This window comes from Simochromis diagramma, unplaced genomic scaffold, assembly GCF_900408965.1.
Source record: "Simochromis diagramma unplaced genomic scaffold, fSimDia1.1 OVJJ01000131.1, whole genome shotgun sequence".
NCBI classification, from domain to species: Eukaryota; Metazoa; Chordata; class Actinopteri; order Cichliformes; family Cichlidae; genus Simochromis; species Simochromis diagramma.
The window spans coordinates 3,284,986-3,308,574 of NW_024387200.1; the positions used below are offsets into that span (position 1 = coordinate 3,284,986).

The following is a 23,589-nucleotide window of genomic DNA, read 5'->3' on the forward strand; positions in this document are numbered from 1 at the left end:
TTTAATGGGATTATGACAACATTGTGATATATTAATCTTGTTGTGATATTTATGCTAAGCTAATACGGAGATGAATTACGCTCTGACTACAACCAGTATTAGTCACAATTTTAGAGGCTTTTGATATTCTAAAATCAAGTGAAACACTTGCCTGGACTTACAAAATAAGCATCGCCTATTATTTGACTTAAGATCATCAAAAGTATTACTTTTTAGTACGCATCTCATTATTACTGCAACAGAATTTAAAGAATATTTTGAAATTTTGGGACGTACACATCTGCTTTCTTGCTAAGAGTTTGACAAGAAGATTTATATCACTCTTATGTGGATCCTTTAAGTATTAAACTATAGCCAGGAGCTAGTTAACTTTACTTGCATAAATTTGGGGGAGAAAAGAGACACATTGCCTTCTGTTGCTTTGGAATCGAATCAAAGTAACAGTCTATGTGCTGTCACTGTGCAAGTACATATCCAGAACATATCATCTAGTTAAACTGTACACTGGTATTTCTGACGATTAAAACACTGAGAGACAAAGTAAAAGGCGATGGCGAGCTAATTTTATTTCTTTGGGACAAAACCAGGATAGCTATTCTTCTTTTACCCCTATATGCAAATCCAGAGATATGAAAAAAAGAGACATGGGTCTTAAAATTTTGAATGTGAGAGAATTTCACAAAAACAAAAAAGGTAAAATTCACAAGTCTGAATTTAAAATATATATATAAAAAACTGTGTCCGATGTGACTGGTGATTCTAGATTAGATAACTGAACAATGCTTTAAAAATTGCTTTAAAAAAATTGAGCAGACAAATACCTGGGAGATGCCAAGTTTGTACTACTTTTTTCTTGAAAACTTTTAGTTAAGCTGACCAGCTACAGGCTGGAACTTCATATTTAGTGACCACACATAACAGCGGTATCTTCCCATGTCATCGAAATCTTGAAATCAAAAAAGCTTATTTTGCCAGATGTACAACCATTACAGTAACTAAGGGGAATTCTATGTCCTGGGCCATGTAGACCTCAATATAACTGTTGGATTAAACCAGTGCAGCATAACTAGTAAACACTCCATCAGCAGCAGCACATTATGTAGTGCGCCTGAAGCTGACCTAACTCATTCCAGAAGCTGCACAGTGGTCACATGTACCTAGGTCCTTTGCCAAGCCATCCCATCCAAGTCAATTTCACAGCTCGCCTGTAGTGAGTTTTTTCCCTTCTTTCTTCTCTTTCAAACTCAATTTCAGCAACTTCTGGGAGACAGCAGTGGCCTCACTGTTAGTCGATCACATTTTCTCATTAATTTAAAGGCACCATAGTTGCTGTTTAATTCATTGTCTATCCATGTGCATTAAGGAAACTGCTTCGCCATAGTTTAAAAAACCCAAACAGCCTCAGACGTATGACACTGTTGTTCCAGACTTGATAAACCACCAGTCAGGATGTGTTACAGTAGGATGTTCCGGAGGACTGTCACACACAGAAAAAAAAAAAGAGTAAAACTAATCATACACATACAGTTTAGTGTGTGATCCTAGTATATACAAATGATATTTTTTACAGGATATGTGAGCTAATGGCTCTCTCAGATGAAGTGCCTCACCACATATGTCAGAGTAGTTACACCACTATCAGTATCTTTCTACATGTGATTTGAACTCCAATTTGTAATTACAAAATTATGAGGATTTTTCTCTATTACATTAAAAAAAAAAAAGAAAAATTAAAGCATGTGTATGTGAAGGTGCATGAATTTGCATTCTGATGCATGCACCAGTACGCTGCTGGCACAGGTGTGCAGGGGCTATTTACATTCATTTTATGAGCTATAAATGACAGAGCAGGAATCTTAGGTTCATCAAATAATCGTCATTCAGTGGGGGTCATCCTGATTATCATAGCATTAAAGCGACATATGAAACAACCATTAATAATTCATAAGGTTGTCCGCCTCAATTAAGGGCTTCTTTCTGGTCTTATGTCTGGCTTGTACACCAAGTATTGGTTTTCTTCATGATTGTTAAGGTGTTATGTCTCCACCTAAAGGTACTCCGAGGAACTGTGTGGGGATCGTTCACATATGTGTGAGCCCCACATGACAAAAAGCTGAACTGATAGGCAGGATAATCATATAAACACTCAGAGCAGCATTTTAATCAGAGCCAATTATAGATCTCTGTCATATTTAATGACACATTAGGTACAAGTTGATACGATTAGCCTTGTGAAATTAGTGGAATTCAAGGGAGATATTGTACTCATCCAATTACAGATACATATCTATAGTTTTTCATTTGAAAAAAAGCAAATTATTACCATTAATGCAACTGTAGATAATGCATTACAAGTAAAGTTTTATTATTCAGCTTTAAAAATACCATTACATGCTCCCAAGATAAATGTACAATCGATTGTGCAATTCTATACAGAACATTTTAAAGTGTCAAAAATGTTTCATGAAGTGGTTTAAATAGTGAGAAAACTACAGGAATTCTGAAAGTTTTTCCTTTACTTTCTCTTCAATGTTTGCATAGTATTTCATTTGGACAAGTATTGCTTTGGCGGCCTGTAGCTCTCCTGAAAAAGAAAGAAAGAGGGTGAAAAAGGAGGTTTAATCAATGACTCACTCAGTGACTTAAAGGGAAGCTTCAACTAGATTACAAAACACACAAAGAGGAATGAGTGGGAGGAATAGACACAAAGCAGCATCTGAATATTATTACCTTTACGAAGAGCAGCATCTATATGCGCTGTCAAGTCTGCCAGTTTTCCTGCAGGTAAGGAAAAGACAAGTTCTATATCTGCACGTGTTTACAACATACCCCACACGTGGTGCTGTTTATTCACAGTGAAGAGATCTACTTAGAAACTGTACAGATTCTATACACATAGGTAAGTCTGTCACGTACTGACTTTACTGGGAGGCAATTATGACTGTTTCTGTAATGTAATGGGTCATTTGTTATGTAAAATTGGGGGCAAATTAAAAACTACTGTAGCCAGTGAAACTGTTCCCATTGGACAAGCACATTTCCTAATATCTTATGATTTGTCCTCTTCAGAGACAAGGTTAAATTTTAATCATCCTTAAGCTCAATAAAAACTCATCAAAATCTGCGAGTTCTGCCACATGCGGCATGATGCGAGCTATACTGAATTGAATCTGAAGGCACACAATTGTATCTGCTCCATCAACCAGCAACTGGCTCTGTTTGAAAAATCCAAAACAATTGTATAGGGACATTGTCTTTAAGGACTAATAGATAGCGGCATGTGGAGACTGCTGTCTGCCATGTATAAAGCCCCTTGCAGTAGCAAACAGACATACATTATGCTGAGCGTTTTGCACTACAATTGACATTTAAAAATGTTTTTCTTGTGACACCTTCAGCGTGAGCAGTTTTGAATCACAATGAGAAATTCAAAGCTGCTCACACTGCATTTCCTGGGACACGAGTACATTCTTCCATAATCCAGTTTTGGTTTTTTTTATCCTGTTCATTTTTAGTATTTATCCTGCATTAATGATTCAGAGTAATTACTGTGTATTCAGTGTTTAATGACCTTTTCATTTACTATATTTCATTGATCATGTCATTCTCACCTTGGATTCAATCTGCCTACATATGCACTCCACCAGTGCTGGTCTGTTTGGTTGCTGTGAAAATGGGTAAATCCCTTGCTTCTCTGTTGTATTTCTGACAAGAGTAGCTCCTTGAGGAGTGTTAGATGTAGTGTTACACTGCACTTGAGGTTACTATGGTAACCACAGGTGTTTCCAGATAGACCAGAGCTGAAATCTAAGGGATTGCAACCTTAACCCTTAAAATCAAGCATGTGTGCAGTTCAGCCATTAAGTGATTCTCATCTCACACTTTAATAACTGACGATTTAGACTGAAGTAGATACATCTGACATGCAGAAAAATGTACATTACACATCCACTTTTGCTACATCAGGCAAACGACTTGCTAGAAATCTACTTAAGTAATGTTAAAATAACAACTTGTTTACCTTTTATATCTCGGCCAATCATAATGGCCTCTTCTGGAGTCTGTGCTTCATCGAGGGCCTCATTAATCTCCATCAGCTTCATTAGAAAATTTGAATCAGCTCCAGAGTTTGTGCCCTCTTCTATATTCATTCCCTGTAGTTGCAGCTGAAACATATGATGGGAATCTGTCAAAGGTTGCTCCTTTAGATGTAAGACACCAGTCTTGACTGCCAAATGGTGACGAACATGTGATCACACAGACAGACCTTGTAATTACGAATTTTGCTACAAGTTAAATCACAGATTTGAAACTCACCATATAAAGACCACGACTCAAAGGCTTTTGCAGAGTGCTGTATGCTTTGTTAACGAGAGCAGACTGGCTTTCTGAATACTCCTGTTCTTTCTGCAAAAGAGGGATGTGTTGCGTTAGGATTATTTCTAAGCATAGCAAGTTCAATCCAAAATCATTTATTAAAAAGGAAAAGAAAGGCTGTATTATAATGTTTTGTTTTTATTTGCATTGCTATGGATTTGAAAGAATGAACCTTTACAATGTTCACAGAAAACGTGAGTGATTTTACACTTTGCAATCGCAATCTATAGCATTGTCAAAAACCTTTATGATACTGATAATTATCTGTATGACATGCATCAACTCTTGCAGTCAAGCAGTTTGGGACCCTTCAGGAGATGCAGGTTGAGTTTGACATGACAAATGTGCGGAAACAAGATGTGAGGTTTGGGTGGGAGCGGGGGTGAGAGCTCCGAAATGGTTGGCAGATCTGAGAACATTTTGCAGCTATCAGGTCTGTCAGCTCTGGTGAAAATCAATAGTCGGAAGCTCTGACCCATGGGCCCATCGTGTGAGGCTGTTTCTCTAATAACAACCAATGCAGTAGGTGGCTGCCTCATATAAGTAATGACTTTTCTATATATCATGCAAACCCCTGAGGGTGGAAGATGTCTAATTAAGAAAAAGATGGCCAGAGGTGGTAATAAATAAAACAGATTCAGTACAATATTGGACAGGTTGTGTATAAAGAAACAATTTAGGCTACCTCTCCCCTCTCACATTCTGCTGAATATGAGTTGAGCTTTCATATCATATCATGACAACATTCTGCCTTTCGCTTTTCCACCTGAGTGTACAGAATAAATTACACCCAAAGCAATACATCTCCTCTCCATCTTGCATTCATAATGCTTATTCTCGTAAACTGCCATGCATTTTTCTTAATGATCTACAAGGGGGGAAATGGAAAATGGGGAGTTTTAACACTATTTACCACATTGTAAAATAACATCTAACGCATTAAAACTGATGCACTGGGACAAGCCTTGTTTCTTTATGTGAAATTGTTAGGCAAGTGATCACCCTTACAGTCTCACCGTAAATGAGCTGTGGGCTCAATAAGGTTTGGCAGGAACCTCAAACCTGACACAAAATTCTTTTTTTAACTAAAGGAAGTGACAATTTACAAATGCAAAGATTAAGAAAACATCAGACTTCTTTCCTAAATTAAACTTCTTTCCTTTTATTGTCTATTTCATGGAAAAAAGATCTCTAGTGGTTTAGAATTTACCTCACAAAGTTATGGAACTCTTAAAAGTCCATTGTACAGGATTTATTGTAAGAAAAGAACATTCAGTATTAAATTAGTGTTTGCACACTGGTGTATGCTCAGCTAAAAATATGATGCAACCCCCCCCCCATAAAAAAAAACAAACAAACAGTAAGGTGAGGGGTAGTCATATTGCTGAAAACTACACCCTCTGTGCTCGATGACACTAATATGGCTGTTCTACCTTCTGCAGTTACATAACCTACCATTTATCTTGCCTGTGGAACTTCTCTGCCCAGCCACTATGCGATTTTACCTGTACATTTGTCATTGTCAGACTCAATTTGGCTGAGTTTGTCAAAACATCAAGCATGAGAAGGCACTGGTTTGTATATTTGCTGAGTCTGGGATATTTACATAACTTAATTACATCAGAAATTTGCTACCTGTTAAATATCCTTTAAATATATGCAACTTAATTACTTAATTACAACTAAATATTCTGAAATTTAGAAAACAACAATCTAGAAACTAAATGAAAGCTAATTGGATTTTAAAGCAAAAAATTTAAACAAATGAACAACCAAAGCTATATAATTATATAACCTTAAAGTTAGCTGCATTCTGTGTGCTCGTCTAAAGGGAACAGAATCCCAGCCTTAGTCCTACATGCTGCTCCTTATTAATTTTTGATGAACAAAAAAAAAAAAAAGTATGTCACAGAGTGACATAATGCAAAATAATGCAAGTGATAGGTTTTTCCAAGATATCCTCTCCCCTTGGTACATATCTTTATCTTTCAAACTCTAAATTTGCCATCTCTCAGCACAAGCTGAAATACCCCTGATGACATCACAGCAAAATTGTGTCATTTTTCTTCAACTTGTCAAAACTCTTCCAGAGCAATAGACAATATCATCCTATTTGTAGCTGGGGGGAAAAAACAAACAAAACAAAAATACTGCCGTGCTACTGTACACCACTGCAGTGGATTTTAGATTAAACAAAGGCACAAAAAAATTTGGAAAACTGATGATATAACTTTAAATATGAGAATGATTTTTAATACGTGGACAAAAATTCTCTTCTGATGACTGCCTGAAGTCCAGAAAACATGGACATCACCAAATGCTGTTTCTCCCATTGAGACCCTCTGCTAGTCTTAACTACTCACTTCCTGCTTGTTTGTACGTCTCTCCTTTCCGTTTTATCTTCATTTACTGAAAAGCATGCTCTTCTATTTTGAGATCAGGTGACTCACTTGGCCATTGAAGATTATCCCATTCGTTTGCCTTGAGAAGTTCTTGGGTTGCGTTTGCAGTATGCTTATCTGTTATGTGCTGTCTGATTTGCTGTATTTGGGTGAACGTGAGCAGAAACTACACTTGAGAATAGATCCTGCTACTTCTGGTAGCAGTCGCTTGATCAGTAAACACTTGTGGGGCATATTATGTCCCTCCCATAACACTGCATCTACCATGTTTGGCAGATGATGAGCCATTTCTCTTCCTATTATGACTTCCTTGTTCTTGAGTGACCTTATTTACTCGCAGCAATCTGACATCATATTAAGAACTCCAGTGAAAATCCACTAGATATTAGTTCAAAACTTTGAATGAATGTCAGATATTATATCTACATAAAGTTTCATAAAATACACAAGGAATCAACCTCAGCCTCACCATGACTGTGATTGTCAATCAACTGTCCAATTAGGAGGATCTGAAAATGCCAAAGCAGGTAATGCAATACTTTGTATTAAACCCATTGAATCAAAGTTAAAAGTTTGCATTTCAGTGTAATTTTGACAGTTTTAAACATCTTAAATCTACCTTGGTGGTGTACAGAGGCCAAATTAAAAAGACGGTGACATGGACCTTCCTTAGTGTAATTAGAGTTTACATAATGGGTCAATATACACAAACACAATCAGGACTGTCTTGACAATGAAGTAATTGTTTCAGTGATCTTATTAAGCCAAACCGTCCAAATTTATTTGACTAATAAAGAAAATAATCCACATATAAAACATCTTAATAGTCACAACATCTTACCCCCTATTTTCACTCTTATTTTCAGGGGAACAATCTCAGCTACTTACTTTCCCTAATCTATCCAAATAGACTCCTAAGTCACAATTTAGCAGCTTGTGATGAAACCTTTTATCCTGGTAGGAGTTACAAAGTGTCCATTCATAAGGCAAGATGAGTAATTGAATGAAAACTTTCTAAACCAAAGTTAACTTTTGCTTTCTTAACCTGTATAAATATTTAATATACCTCTGTTTTTCTCATTTTGGATTTTGCAGTTATAATATAAAATGTTTTGGAAGGCAGGTCCTAGTAGGCACTTTTACATTTCACAGCAGGAAAAGCACTAGTTTAATTATCAGCATAAATAACATAAAGTCATGTTGGCTTACTGGAGTTGCCTCCTGGTTTTCATAGCTGAAATAAGCAGCCAAGAATCCCTTCAGCTACACTGATGCAATTCAACATGTAAAGCTGTTTATATTACTAGATTTGTCCATTTTTCCCAATTTTATTCCCCTTTTTTCTTTTCCCTGAGAAACAAATGCTTGTTCATCTACACATCTACAATTCCTTAAATTTCCTTCCTATGAATTGAGCTTGCTTGGTAGCTTAAAACAGACCAAGTTCCCTAACCAGGCCCTACATTTGTCAGTGTCTTTTAACAAGCCCATCTTTCTTACTTTGCCCAGAGTTACTCCCACGGCCAAGTCACAATGAATTATCATGACAAAACAAAAATGCACACACAAGTGGACAAATGGGGAGAAGGGGTCAGATCCAATTTCCTGTGTCACAGGGCGACTAATAGAAAGGAAAGTGTTCTCTGACTCACAGACCATCTCACTCAGCAGATCTCTATTCCCCTTACATTCCCCCTGCCTACCACAGATTTCTGGCTGAAGTTGTCTGGATGAAGAGACCGCTGGAGCTGCAAGTATGTTTTCTGCAGCTTTTGTGTGTCCAGTGTGAATGTGTAGTCACTGAAAAAGGTAACACATGACACAATGAATGGACTGGATTCATTTGGAAAACTTTTTAAGATGGTGGCATATGTTAAGGTAAACAAGAAACTCACCAATCCATGATCTTGAAGTAGGATGTCCCTTCTACTGGGGGCTGCACTGCTTTGCATGACACGCAGAAAAATGCAGGTCTTTTGTCAAGAAGATGCTTACAATTCCAACAGTTCAATTTAATTTGACTTGTGCAGCAATTCCTGGGTGAAGCGGATTGATTAGTGAAGTAAAACAGCTCTCTCCCTTTTCTGGGTGCTCTGAAGTTCATGTTGCTGTGCCATGTGCCCTTCCTGTGGAGGCTGGTAGACATACAGTAAGCTGTACATGTAACAGCTTTAGAAACAAGCACTCGGTTGGTGGTTAGCCAGCTTGAGTGCAGTACAGCCCGGGATGAGCCAACAATCCTCAAAGGGTTGACAGACAACATTTCTGGAATTAAAATGCACTACTCGCTGTCGTGCACTCAATAAATACACAAAATGCTCGCTGCCAAAACACATCTCTTCCCGGAAAAACAAAGGAAGAAGAGCGTTCTTCTTCTACGTTTTGTAATACTGTCACACTGCCGCCGCTCGGTGGGTTTCGAGTTCTCGATGGAAAACCAACAGCTAACTGGCAACAGCAAACGCAATTTGTAAGGAACTATTGATAAAGTATCCTTAGTTTTGGACACAGCACACCAATTGAAGTAAGCTGAGCACCTCACAAAATTTTCAGTGTTTGTAAGTAGTGTACTAGTGTCGTTTTAGGTGCGGCTTTTGCCGAGGATGTAACGATAACAAGAACCCCTGGTCTGCATGTAGCTAGCTTAGCTCACTAGCTGAACAGTATAGCTTAGTTTGCGAACATGTCTTAACAACAAAATGCCTTTATTCGTGGTCGGTATTGACAAATAAGCTGGTTGTTGTCAGATTCTAGTTCACGCCCTTAAAAACAGCCTTTCATGTTATTTAAGGGCACATGTAAAGAAAAAAAGCACCCGGGTTTAACTTTATGTTGAGTAGCTTGCTCAGCTAGCTAGATGACAAAGGCATCCCATGTTATGGTTATGAGCGGTGACAAAAACAAATTCAAACTAGCTTATTTTTATTATTATTATAATAAATAATCACTCGTTTAAGAAGCATCAGCTTAAAACATCACTTAATGCACGCTTGCATAACTTTAATTGCCTTTTTCAGAAAGTCTAGAAGACTGCATTTTCATACCAAGTGGGTTGTTGTTTTTTTCTCTTTCAGATTCACCTGCGTTCTGATAAAACAGGCAATGCTTCATGAAGAGTTCTGGATACTCAGTGAGTGGCTAGTCCGACAGGGACATCATCAGGCACTGGAGCACAGATAACACCTCCAAACTTGTGAGTTTATTGACTAAGAGTACTTGTTGCTGCTTCATCATCCATCCATACAGGCGGTCGCAATACAACAGCTGCTAGCTGTGTGAAGAAAAAAAATTCTCTGAACACTGGCCAGTCTAAATATGCTTATTTGGCCAAGAATCAGACTAGGCGTCTCGACTGTTTGTCATTACAGTTTCCTACCAAAGTACAAGCTCTGTGATGAATGCCAGGTCTTGATTCTTGGTGTGTGTGTGTGTGTGTGTGTGTGTGTGTGTGTGTGTGTGTGTGTGTGTTTGGGAGGTTGCAAAAGCTGACGGTAGAGTATTCCAGAGAGACACTTGTTGGAGACAGCAGCTTCTATAAGGTAAACAGGATCTCTTCCTGAAGGTCGAGGGAGGTACTTCTCAAGGCCCCCACAGACAATACTCTGGGTATTATTAACGGAAACCACTAAGAATAGAGAGCAGGGGAGCAAGGTGGCTCCTCTGGCGGTCACGTTGTTTGGGTTAAACAAGCCAAAACGGAACATCTTCTTAAGAAGAGTGACTTCTCGAGCTTTCATGCTGGGTGTGGCAATTTAGAGGGCTTTATCTGGCTCTGATGTACAGCAGAGGAAAGGGAGATTAGTTGTGGATTGCTCTTGGCTGTTTATGTATGGAGGACTTGTGCTTTACAATTAGAATCTGTAAGTAAAACACATTTTCATACCTAATAGGACATTGTTAACCTATCATTTTACATAAGCTATGTATTATGTGCCTTTTTTTTTTATTTTGGATTTTTTAAGGCAGTGCATGACTTTGGCTGGTCCAGCAATATCCCCCAGATAATGCATTACCTACCTACTAAAGGAAAGAGTCTCTGTATGTTTGTGTCTGTTCTTCACTTTTCTTAAACATTCATCATAAGGAAGGTGATATATCCTAGTATTGGGACAAAAATTTCCTGCAATGCATTCTAATTGCAAATACATACATAGATAGATACATACATACATACATAGATACATACATGTATTTACTCAGACATACATGTCTGAGTAATCATGTCTGGTATGTCATTACTTGTGTTTCATAAGTTTGTCAGTTATATTTGGATGATGAATTGATTTTGTGTTAATCAGCTGACTTCACGTTGTGTGATCTAAAATTTTTGAGGAGATATTACTTTTTATTGGAGTTTGACTAATCTATTCATGTTTCTTCTTTCTGAAGGACAAATTGTATCAGACAGCATATTGGAATCGGATCAGATTTTTTTGAATCACCAAATATTGGTATTAGTATTAGTACAACCAATACAAAACTAATAGCAAAGAAATCAGAACGATGTTAAACGATGATTCAAAGGGTTTAATAAAAAAGTGTTGGATTACCTGTTTTGGCATTTTCATATGCTCACAAGTTACTAGTAATTAGCAGTCGGGCTTATAATGCTATAGCCTCCAAAGTAGTATTGCTTTGGCTAGAGCATTTTTCTCTTTGGATCCTCCTTGGGCTGGTTTAATTATCTTTACTGTCACCTTTGTGTTAATACCTACATGCTAAAAGAAACATCTTGAGTGTGCCCTTGATAGAGTATGGGTTTGTGTCATTTTGTGGGACTGTAGCATAAGGTTTATGTTGTTAACTCATGGTAATGTGACAGCGTACATTATGTCATACCACCTTGTTAATAATGCAAAAGTTATATAATGAGCAGTGTAAGGAATTCCTTTCTTCAGCGAGTAAATATGTAACAAAATGAATTCATTTTTAATTTTGATGACTGTGTCCTCAGCAGCTTAGTAAGGCTGTCTGCGTGTATCTTCCATCCAGTGTGAAATTGTCTCACATGCTGGATTATAGAGCTGGGCTATAGAACAATAACGATATGTATTGCGAAATAACCTTTTCTCGATAGAAAAGTTAAACTATTGCGATAGGCCTCATCTCTCTTGTCCTCTTAAAAAGAACAGCCAATTCAAATTAAGTAGTGCAGAGCCGAACCAATCACAGCCGCAGCGTCACGTCACGTGACTTGTTACGTACAGCACAAGTGCCAAGCCGCACATGTGTATTGGTTTGGGAAGCAGCCAGCCACCGTGCCGCCCGAGTGTGCCGACTACAGAAAAATCAACCGAGAGCGTGACCGAAGGTTACCGAAGAGAAAACAGATGATGGTTCCAATGCCGGAGAGATTGTCGAACGGAAGTGCCATAGAAGTTCCGTAGTGTGGAGGTATTTTGGCTATTTCAAATCTGACAAAAACCAGAGTAGCGCGCACTGTAAATTGTGCCAAAAGCAAGTCTGGAAATACAATAAACCAGTGCATGCTCAATCTCTGACTGGAAGCGCTAATTCGTCATTCGGCTTTTGTCAGACTAAAGTAACTGTTAAAACTGTTTGAAAAGCGAAGCTATACAACAAGGAGAGATTGAGAATTTCCTTTTAGTTCTCAGTTTATTTGATATTGACAAAAGTTAGTCAATTTTGTCTGTTCTTCTGTAAAACAAACTAGGATTTATTTTTAGAATTAATATTTTGTTTCTAAGTGGAATTGACAATTTAGTAGTCTGTTTTGTTTGTTCTATTTTGAAACGCTTTAGCGGCTGCCTTTTGTGTAGTTTGCAATATTTGCCTTTATTTATCTGAAAGTCTCATGTTCCTTAAGTACATCTACCCTGTTGAACCTATTATGGGAAATAAATATTTAAATCAAAACAAGGTGCTGATTATTTCACATTTTACTTGTGAGCAACGGCACATTTAAATCTTACAAATATAGTTATTTGGCTTATATCGTGATATATATCGTTATCGCCTGAAATGAAAAAAACATATCGTGATATGAAAAAATCTTATATCGCCCAGCTCTACTGGATTATGAGCAACTCCACTATCTGTTATATCACCACAGTTGTGATGTAAATGAATGAGTAATGAAAGTCGAGTTTCTGTTTAATTATTTAGCAATGGTTATTACATTAACATGTGTATGTGCTTTGTTCAGTGAATGTATTCATGGCCACCCCACCATAAGAACAATTTAAATCTGTGGGTAACTGTTCAAAATTCACTTTTTGAGGTTGGCTACACATTTTAATGATAAATGAACTGGTACTTATATAGTGCTTTTCTACTCAATTTGAACACTCAGAATGCTTTCTTACAAGTCTCATTCACTCAAGCACATGCACATCCATACAGCACTTTTTATCTAATGTAAAAAGCATGAGTGAGTGGGCAACTTGTATTCAGTGTGTTTTCCAAGGATACTTAAGCGATACAGTTTTCCTTTAAAATAAGTCATTTTGTGACTTACTCATGCTCTCGTAAATTACATTGCACATACAATTAAATTCAAATGTTTCTGAACTTGAGTGCCAAAATCTTTTAATATGCATTGAAAACCCTGCCTCATTAATTGGCTCCATTACTCGTATAGGCCGAAAACCCCATGTTAAACAGATGGATGAATCTCATGTTGTCTCATCACTGTATTATTGTAGGGTCTTTATCTTACAATCTAAAGTGCCTTGAGGTGGCTGTTGTTGTGCCCGTTTTAGTTTTGGTATTCAGATTTTGTGTTATAATCAGCATCAGAATAGAGAAGTGGAATTTATGTGTTATTACTGCTGATGAACAGTAATAATACAACCTCTAACAATTAACGAGTGTGAAATTACTGCCTACCTAACTTAGTCATTTATCACGTTTACACCCTGCATACATATTGAAGGCAGCTGTTTCTTTGCCTGTATGGTTTTTTTTTTCTTAACATAGGCAGCCCATTAACACTTCACCTTAATCTTGTAGGAGTAATTTAAAACACAGATAAATTTACTTTATATTTTATTGATTGACATTTAACCCTAACATTTGAAATGACTTGTGTGGTATGAAAGTCCTTTGAAAGCAAGATTAATTGAGCCTGCTTAACAATAGGTAAATCAATAACATAAAGTTAAGTAAAGTTAAACACCAAAGTCTTTGTCACAATCGCTATTCATTACTCCTGACAGCCTTCAAATTAACCATGGTCAGTGTTCCTATGTGTGCCCTTGTTAGTTAGAATTATAGCATTGATTTCTCTGCTAGGTTTTGTGTCGTCGTTTAGGCAAAGGTTGCTTAAGCATTACAGGGAAGGAGCGTTTAATTTGTAAACAGACATTTCTGTATTGTTCTGATGTTTGACAGGGGTCTTTAATTCAATACATCACTGTCTACATTCTCTATGTTCCCACAGATAAACCATGATCCCCATCACCGAGCTGCGGTACTTTGTGGACACACAGCCAGCATACCGCATCCTGAAACCTTGGTGGGATGTCTTCACCGACTATATCTCCATTGTCATGCTCATGATTTCTGTTTTTGGGGGAACACTGCAGGTCACCCAGGACAAGATGATCTGCTTGCCCTGCAAATGGGTGGTCAATGAAACCTGCAAGAGGAACTTCAATTCAAGCATCACATCATCAGTGCCCAAAGGGATCCAGTATGATTTGGACCGCCACCAGTACAATTATGTTGACGCTGTCTGCTATGAAAATACATTGCACTGGTTTGCCAAGTATTTCCCCTACCTAGTATTACTCCACACCCTTATTTTTCTAGCTTGCAGCAACTTTTGGTTCAAGTTTCCACGGACTAGCTCCAAACTAGAACACTTTGTATCTATCTTGCTAAAATGCTTCGATTCTCCATGGACAACAAGGGCACTATCAGAGACAGTGGTTGAAGAAAGTGACCCAAAACCAATGAAAATGAATGGCTCGATGGACCACAAAGAATCTGTAATAAGTGAGGATGTTGAAGCAAGTGTTCCTATGCTTCAAAGGACAAAATCACGCTTTGAGCAGGGCATTGTAGATAGAACGGAAACAGGAGTTTTGGACAAGAAGGAGGGTGAACAGGCAAAAGCTCTGTTTGAAAAAGTGAAGAAGTTCCGCATACACGTGGAAGAAGGAGACATTGTGTACAGACTGTACATACGCCAGACTATTATCAAAGTCATCAAGTTTATTTTGATAATCTGCTACACAGGGTATTATGTGCATGATATTCAATTTAGTGTTGACTGTTCTGTAAATATAGAGAGCCTGACTGGTTACAGCGTGTACCGTTGTGCTCACCCACTCGCTACACTTTTTAAAATCTTAGCATGTTTCTACATTAGTTTAGTGGTGGTGTATGGTTTGATCTGCATGTACACGCTTTGCTGGATGCTTCGGCGCTCCCTAAAGAAGTACTCCTTTGAGTCAATCCGGGAAGAGAGCAGCTACAGTGACATACCTGATGTGAAGAATGACTTTGCATTCATGTTGCACATGATAGATCAGTATGATCCTCTGTACTCAAAACGCTTTGCCGTGTTCCTCTCAGAAGTAAGCGAAAATAAGCTGAGGCAACTCAACCTCAACAACGAGTGGACACTGGACAAACTCAGGCAGAGGATAACTAAGAATTCTCAGGAGAAGTTGGAGTTGCACCTTTTCATGCTTAGTGGCATTCCAGATACAGTGTTTGATCTGATGGAGTTGGAGGTTCTTAAACTGGAGCTAATCCCAGATGTGACCATTCCCCCAATCATTGCTCAGCTGGTTAACCTGCGAGAGATGTGGCTTTATCACACCCCAGCCAAAATAGAAGCTCCAGCTTTGGCTTTTTTGCGTGAAAATTTAAAGTCTCTGCATATCAAGTTCACCGACATCAAAGAAATCCCCTTATGGATCTACAGTTTGAAGAATCTCAGTGAGCTTCATCTGACAGGGAATCTCAGTGCTGAGAACAACCCTTACATCGTCATTGATGGGCTCCGGGAGCTCAAGAGACTCAAAGTGCTTCGTCTGAAGAGCAATCTCACCAAGCTACCTCAAGTGGTCACTGATGTGGGCATGCACCTCCAGAAGTTGTCAATCAATAATGAAGGAACCAAGCTCATGGTGCTCAATAGTCTAAAAAAGATGGTAAATCTGACAGAACTAGAGCTTATTCGCTGTGATCTTGAACGCATACCACACTCAATCTTCAGTTTACACAACTTGCAAGAGATTGACCTGAAGGATAACAACCTGAAAACCATTGAGGAGATCATCAGCTTCCAGCATCTTCATCGGTTGGTCTGCCTTAAGCTCTGGTACAACCAGATTGCCTACATTCCTATTCAGATTGGCACCCTGAACAACCTGGAGAAGCTTGTACCTGAACAGAAACAAGATTGAGAAGATCCCCAGTCAGCTGTTCTATTGCCGCAAGCTGCGCATCTTGGATTTGAGCCATAACAACCTAACCTATATCCCAACAGATATTGGCTTCCTCCAAAATCTTCAATACCTGGCAGTGACAGCCAATAGGGTAAGTGATGTAATAAGCATAGTTTCCAACCATTTTAATATTATCTTAATTATAGATTGGAGTTTATCCATAATGCTTTATTTGTATTGTTTATTTGCTGATAAAACAATAAATGAACTTACAAGTCATAATTCCTTTCCTTTTTTTCCCAATGGAAAATTTCTTGTTCTTTAAAATACAGATTGAGAACCTGCCTAATGAACTGTTCCAGTGCAAGAAGCTTCGCACTTTGAACTTGGGAAACAATTGCCTGCAGTCTCTACCATCACGATTTGGAGAGTTGACTGCATTGACACAACTAGAGCTTAGAGGAAATCGCCTAGAGTGTCTGCCGGTGGAACTTGGAGAGTGCCGCCAGCTGAAGAGAACTGGTCTTGTGGTGGAAGAGGACTTGTTCAACACACTGCCCACAGAGGTCAAGGAACAGTTGTGGAAAGCGGACAAAGAACAAGCTTAAAAAACAGGTTTGCATCTGCAAGTACAGATACTGATCTACTGGCTCTGGACCTACAAGTTGGTCCCAGAGGCTTGCCATAACAGGCAGTATTGCTGCTGCATTGTGCCGTTTCTAAGTTTGGGCATCAAGAACCAGTGCCAGGTAGAACCAAAATCCTGGCAGTTTCTGGCTGTCTTCTCAGTCTATTTGATTTATTAATTCCTTCACAAAACACTTCTCAGGCCTTTACATTATAATTCAGTAATGATGCTTTTTTAGCAATAATGTAGTTTGAATCTTGTGTTTACATTTTTATGCCTCTTGATTATGGTATAGAAGACAGCGTATGCCACTGATCAATACAAAAAAAAAAAAAGGTTTAATACGTTAAAATGTTTTGTCAGGTGTTCCGGTTTGAAGGCACAATGAGATGGCAAAATTACTTCCAAGACATCTTTATTTCTGTATATAGATGATAATCACCTGTTTTGAGTTACAAAGACACTATTAAGAGTGATATGATAGTATGACTTAACAAAACAGTAATAACTATAGATGAGTGGATTATGATTATACTGAGAGCCTTGTACCTAAAAGTGGTTTACAAAGTGGGAAGAAGAAGGCCATTGAGGACACTGTTAGTATTGTAGCGCTAAAGGGCTTTTTGTTGGTTGGTTGGTTGGCTGATCATCTTTTGATACTAGAATGGACAATTTGGCAGAATGGAGGGTTCGGTTCCCTCTTTCTATGGAAAGATGTGTGTTTGACCTAGTGCTTAAGGAAAAGCAATTATTCTGCTGCATATCACTTATTGCACTAGCATTAAAATGGCATTAGTGAAGCTTATCAGAATACCCAAACCTTACTGCTAGTATATCTTTAATGGAAAATAACATTTTCACAAAAAAAGTATATGATATGTTTGCAATAACTTGCACATAACAAAATAAAATGCGGGGGAATGCTTAAAGATTTTGAATGAGATGAGTCATGTCTGCCTCAAAGGAATTCAGATTAAGTTTATACAGAATGACAGTGGTGAAATTCAAATGGAGCCTGAAAGTATTTGTAATATGTCTGTCAAACGTAGAGGCTTAAATGAGATTGGGGCTTCTTTTTTTTGTAACAGATGTAAAAAGAATCATTGGTGATAAGCAATGATAGCTCAATAGCTACAAATAAGAAAGACCAGACATGTCATCATGTCTTTAAATGTATTTTTTAAGCACCTAGCCTCATGTTCATTTTAGTTTGTTACTATAACATTGTAATATTTTATTTTCTACCTTGATAGGACTCAAATTCTGTTACTTTATTATTACTGGACTGCATTAGTGTGCAATGTTCAGTGAAGAAGCTGCTCACCTATGTGTGAGAAAACACACATCCTAAATGTTAAATGTTGGAAATGTTACATATTACTCACTGAGGTGAGGATAAAAGTCTCTTTTACTGTTTTCTGCTGATGTTAAAAAGCTAGTAGTAAAGAAATTTGAAATTTTACTGCTACAGAATCAACCTGCATTCCAATTAAATGAAAAGAAAATGAAGTAAATCTTACAAGTTGATCAGATTAGTTGCCTTATTTTCTCCTCTCATTGTCATGCATTGATTGTTATATTTCTGTTGTCTGGTCAGATGAAAATTGTTAGTTTTTCAAAGTGCACCATAATAGTAAGCCCCAGATAGTGATGGAGCTTTTGTTGTCATAGTTTCCTTAATTTGAGCTGTCCGGTAAAACTTCTACAAGGCTGTACCTAGCTGTTGAGTTTAGATTTTGGTTACTGAAGATGCACAAAGTGTAGTTTATTATTAATGTTTTATTATTATTTATTTATTTGATTTGATTTTTTTTTTTTTAAAAGCTCATCTGTCCAAAAGACCATTGAGCTTATGCCAGGCATCCATGGTGCATTGTTCATTCACAAGACAGTATTAGTCACAATATAATCAAGCTTGCACACACAATAACCCAATGAATCATCACCTAAATTATGCTCAAGATCAAGGTCATTTGTTGTTTTATGGGCAATAACCTCTGAGTTGTGATGGATCGGGTGTCAGATAAGCTACTTTGTCATTGACGTTCTGGGTTTTGGGGAAGGGTTTTATTTGTTTGTTTTTATACCTGTCTTTGTTTTAGTACCAGATGTAAGAAAAAGAAAAGATATGTTTTTTTTTGTTTTGTTTTTTAAATCAATAATCAGACTTAATTGGAAGTAACCAGTGCATTCTTTTTCTCAAAATATGAACTTTATTTCTCACAGTTAAAAGCATATTTAACCTTCACTAGTCTAATTAAGAAAGAGAGATTTTTAGGTAAAGGTTTACTTGTTTTTGCTCAATTGAGAGTGACTGTTCTGTATTTTTGTTTTGACACAGTGACCAAGACAAAGCTAAAAATTTGGAATTTGTTATTGATCCACAGTTCTGATGCAGCACAACACACAACAGGAATTCTTGTATTTACCCCAAGAAAAATACAATTCCTGTTCTAATAAAGATTGACTGAAGCAATATACATAATAGAAAACATTTCAGCTATGCGCATCTATAACCGTGACATGTTTGACTATGCTATGTTGTGCAGTATTACATTTATTTAAGCTGTATTGTTAGTAACGATATAGATTTCTAATGTGCATTTGTATTCATTTTGCCACATTGGTTTTACTAAAGACATGGTGAGATTTTCACATTAAGTAGATTACAGATTGTTGTGCTTAAAGGATGCTTTTGCACTATAGCACTTCTCTCAGAACTTACTTTTAGGTGTTGCAAACAATAGTGTACAAGTTATTGTATGCACATAGAAAAACCTGTTTTGGGCATTTTCCAGTGTGGGAAGGTTTACCTGAATGACTGCCAGCCACGAGATTAAACTGAAGTTTACGCTTTTACATAGAAATATTAAAAAGGAAAAAAAGAGATGAATTTTGGTCTTTAGTGGAGCATTTTGAATGACACCCACAAACACATTAGCAATACACCTATTTAGTAAGACAATCGACTATTCCATTTAAAAGAGACATCATGTCATCACCTCTGAGTGATTTGTTGCAATCAGTACTGTAAATAAGTGGTCAGTGCATAGTGTAGTAACATTAAATAAACATGTTTTTGTCTTAGTCACTGTTAATCTTTCTTTTTTTTCATTTTTATTATTAGACTAATTTTATTATTTTAATTTTGATATCTGTTAGGATTATTGTAGAACTAAATTTCTCAGGAAAGCAGCCAGTACTCACTTTTTTTTTTTAGTTGATTGCCTATTATTATTATTATGGTATTCTTTTTTTTTTATTATTATTTCTGTTAATAATTTAAATGGTTGTGATAACATTTTTATATCAAATTTCTATACATTATTTTTAAGTTTTGTGTATTTAATATTAACTGCTGAATTGAAACTAAGTGTATCTGTATTTTCAAGGAGAAACCACTTTATTTGACCTTGCTTGTGTTTTTGTCAAACATCTCATGTCTGAATTGTCTTTATTGTGAGCAATAGATAAAGCCCAAGTAGTTTGTCTGATTAATGGGACTTCCTTACCCTTTGGTTTCTGTTTTCTATTTTTAATTTGTCTTTTTTCCTCTTAAAATGTTTAATTTGGGTACAAAATAATTTTGCATCTTTCTCTGTTTCTCTCAGATGTGTTATCTTGACACACTTGGTTTTGTGCAGTTTTGTTTTGTTTTTTGCCAAAGGAACATCATCAATGCATCAGTACTGACGTTGAGTGTGTTTGAACATGTTTCTCTTCATTTCTTGTACACCACTGACTCCAGTAAAATAAAAAAATGAAGTAAGCCACATTTGTCTTGGTGTCTGTTGGGCTTTTGGCACAAGAAGGGTTAAACAATTACATAAAGGTTTAGCTTGATGTGCAAGTGTGCAGATACAGATACTGACCAGTGTGCAAATGTGTAAACCACCACACTATGGAACCCCTGGCACTGGTTGATATATACCAGTATAACATCTCTCATACTGTAGGTGTTCAACTGGCTGCAAAGACCCATATCATGCTACAGTCACACACGTTCAAACAGAGGTTGGAGACAGTGGCATGACCAAACCTACAAATTGAAATTTCCTTGTCACAATGACTAGGCTATCCTATTTGTACTCTAGTGTGACTGACCCATTAGTGACTGACCCATTATGCCCTCATGGGCAAAGCTATTGTCATGCAGGAAGATACCACTCCCACCTTTACAAAAATCCTTCATCATAGGATAAAGGGGATCACTCATTAACAATTTTTTTACAAGGACCATTTCCAGAAACTGGACAACCACGCCCAAACCATGTCAGCAAAATGTCCCTCCCCTCACTATTAGTGCCAGTGACTCTTTTTTTTTTTTCTTTAATTTTTCAATTGTCTGCGCCTCTCGTTTTGTTTGTGAAAATTCCTTGCGGAACCATTCACCGCTGGATACCCATCCCCACACGGACATGTTTCTTCGACACACTTATTCACAGACGCAACATTTGAAATGGTGAGTTTCATTGTCGCATTTACAGTCGCTATTTGTCAAATTGAGGTTGTTTCCTAATATTATGTTATAACGGTTCTAAACAGGCTAAAAGTCACTTAAAGCATTGTGTAATAATGTAGTTCTTTGCGATAGCAGGCTAAGCTAGTCAAGTAGTGGAAGTTGAAGTTCAGGAGAATTTCCTTGTCTTCGTTATGTTTTTGATGTTCTTGTCTATTTTGCAGGCTGTTACACTTCACACAGATCTAGGAGACATTAAAATTGAATTGTTCTGTGAGCGCACACCGAGGGCATGTGAGGTAAATGTATTTCTCACCCTAACTCTCCCTAGCAATCAAGCCTTTTATTTTAAAACTCTTACATTTTATGGATTTTTACGTGAAAAAGTAAGACGATCCAGCACTCGATTTATTTACTCTTCCACTAATTCAGGGTCGTAGGTGGGATGGAGTTTATCCTAACCCACTTGGATCTTGTGTTGTTGTAGTATGAAAGTACGCTAAAATGCAATTTGGAGGCTTTCTGTATGAAGTTTGCATGTTGGTCCTGTGTGTGTGCATGGGTCTATCGGATTCCTCCCACAGTCCAAAGGCGTGCCAGTTCTGAATTGAATGCAGGTGTAAATGATGATGATGATTATTGATAAATCAAATCAAATGAATGATTGAACTGATGTAGGACATTTCTAAGAGGTTACTGACCCGATTTCAGACTTTATTCACATTTGTGTGCACCTGATGCGTCGGAATTACTTTCCAGCATGGCACAAGACTACAAAGAGCCTTAAAACTCAATTTAAAAACTCAGTTCTAAGATATACTGTCTGCAATGAAGATGGAAGAGGTGTGATGTAATCACCTCTGGCAGATAAAGTTCTTTACAATCTAGACTCAGAAATGATCGTATTCTGTCAGGTAAATAAAGATAGTCAATTCTTAAGGGCGTGAAGGTGTTTAAGATTGCATTTTTTTAATGTAATAATAACATTTGTAAGAGTGTAATTTAAAAACATGACAAATACAAAAATTTGCATTTAATTTTGCTGGTGTTTTTTTGCAGAACTTTCTTGCTTTGTGTGCCAGCGGCTTCTACAATGGTTGCGTCTTCCACCGAAATATAAAGGGCTTCATGGTTCAGACTGGAGATCCTACAGGTACAGATGTTATTGTTGTTTTTGAAGTGGCAAAAAAATATATAAAATGAACTTCCTGTTCATTGCATCTTTGTTTTCTTATTAAAACCTCCAGGCACAGGTAAAGGAGGAACAAGCATGTGGGGGCGTAAATTTGAGGATGAGTTCAGTGAACACTTAAAAGTGAGTAAATCCTATAGCTAGTTGGTTTAAGCTGGTTTTACCCAAGTGTCATTCTGTGGGAATGTTTTTCGTTCTTCTGATTTCAGCATAATGTAAGAGGAGTGGTCTCCATGGCAAACAATGGTCCCAACACGAATGGCTCCCAGTTTTTCTTCACCTATGCCAAACAGCCTCACCTGGACATGAAGTACACAGTGTTTGGAAAGTAAGCATCTTATGCAAGCCAACAAAACAGGTTTATGATTGTGTGACCACCTACTGGCTTTGTTACCTCAGGTAAAATTGAAACATTTGCTGACTGCTTACCCTCTAAAATTTAGGATCATAGACGGCTTGGAAACACTGGATGAGCTGGAGAAGCTGCCTGTTAATGAAAAGACGTTCCGGCCACTGACTGAAACTCGGATAAAGGATGTCACCATTCATGCTAATCCTTTTGCTGGATAGCAGATTTTCACTTTCATATGATACAATGCTTGTTGCCTTGCTAATGTCGAAATACTTTTCAAATGGTAGAACTGGAGAGTCCACTCACATGCCCAGACAGTGGGCAGAGTGCTGACTTCAAAGCTACAAAGTGTTAAATTGTCTTAACTTTTTATACGGCGTAGTTCCTCATTTTGCAACTTCATGTAAAAAAGTATATATAAATCAGGGGGATGTCTTGTTTCCTTTAGACAATAAACTTTGTAAACAAAAAATAAAATATGGACGTAACCGCCATGATGTCACCCATTGGTTAGTGAAGTCTCATTCTGAAGTGTTTCAAAGTTGTTTTTTGAAGCTGACTGTCACAAGATGGAGGTGGATCTAAACAGGAGACCAGAGGAGGCCACACACTTCTTACTGACACGTGAATGATATGTTGTTAACCAGTGAAAATAGCGTGGAAATGTCTTAGTTTCTGGTTGTAAAAATTACCATATTTTACAAACTGATTATGATTTACTTAGTTAACCTGAAACTAGCAGTTGAACCCAAAGTTATCAGGAAAGTGTTTGCTGAGGTTACATAACAAAGGAGCTGAGGATTAAAGAAGTCCAGAC

The 23,589-nt window shown here is 37.4% G+C and overlaps 3 protein-coding genes across 4 annotated transcripts; 2 read left to right on the plus strand and 1 right to left on the minus strand.

Annotated features, from left to right (window-relative positions):
- Window positions 1–1,231: 1,231 nt before the first annotated feature.
- Window positions 1,232–9,156, minus strand: hscb (HscB mitochondrial iron-sulfur cluster cochaperone). The gene is made up of 6 exons (XM_040050445.1): window positions 8,675–9,156; window positions 8,483–8,579; window positions 4,318–4,407; window positions 4,022–4,166; window positions 2,731–2,778; window positions 1,232–2,584 (listed from the first exon to the last, which is right to left on the minus strand). Exons 1-6 carry the CDS (start codon window positions 9,040–9,042, stop codon window positions 2,490–2,492), a joined length of 843 nt encoding a protein of 280 aa, XP_039906379.1. The 5' UTR covers window positions 9,043–9,156; the 3' UTR covers window positions 1,232–2,489.
- Window positions 9,157–9,176: 20 nt separating this feature from the next.
- On the plus strand, window positions 9,177–20,544 carry lrrc8ab (leucine rich repeat containing 8 VRAC subunit Ab). Its single transcript, XM_040050441.1, is given in 5 exon segments — window positions 9,177–9,303; window positions 9,854–9,972; window positions 14,182–16,132; window positions 16,134–16,292; window positions 16,474–20,544. Coding segments are annotated over 3 exon segments (2,379 nt in total). The 5' UTR covers window positions 9,177–9,303; window positions 9,854–9,972; window positions 14,182–14,188; the 3' UTR covers window positions 16,750–20,544.
- A 126-nt stretch (window positions 20,545–20,670) lies between these two features.
- On the plus strand, window positions 20,671–23,266 carry ppil3 (peptidylprolyl isomerase (cyclophilin)-like 3). 2 transcript variants are annotated; one of them, XM_040050451.1, is made up of 6 exons: window positions 20,671–21,231; window positions 21,453–21,527; window positions 22,288–22,381; window positions 22,476–22,543; window positions 22,630–22,748; window positions 22,864–23,266. In XM_040050451.1, exons 1-6 carry the CDS (start codon window positions 21,229–21,231, stop codon window positions 22,988–22,990), a joined length of 486 nt encoding a protein of 161 aa, XP_039906385.1. In that variant the 5' UTR covers window positions 20,671–21,228; the 3' UTR covers window positions 22,991–23,266. The 2 variants fall into 2 exon arrangements, with proteins under 2 accessions (XP_039906385.1, XP_039906386.1); XM_040050452.1 differs by lacking the exons at window positions 20,671–21,231; window positions 21,453–21,527 and adding an exon at window positions 21,638–22,142.
- Window positions 23,267–23,589: the final 323 nt, after the last annotated feature.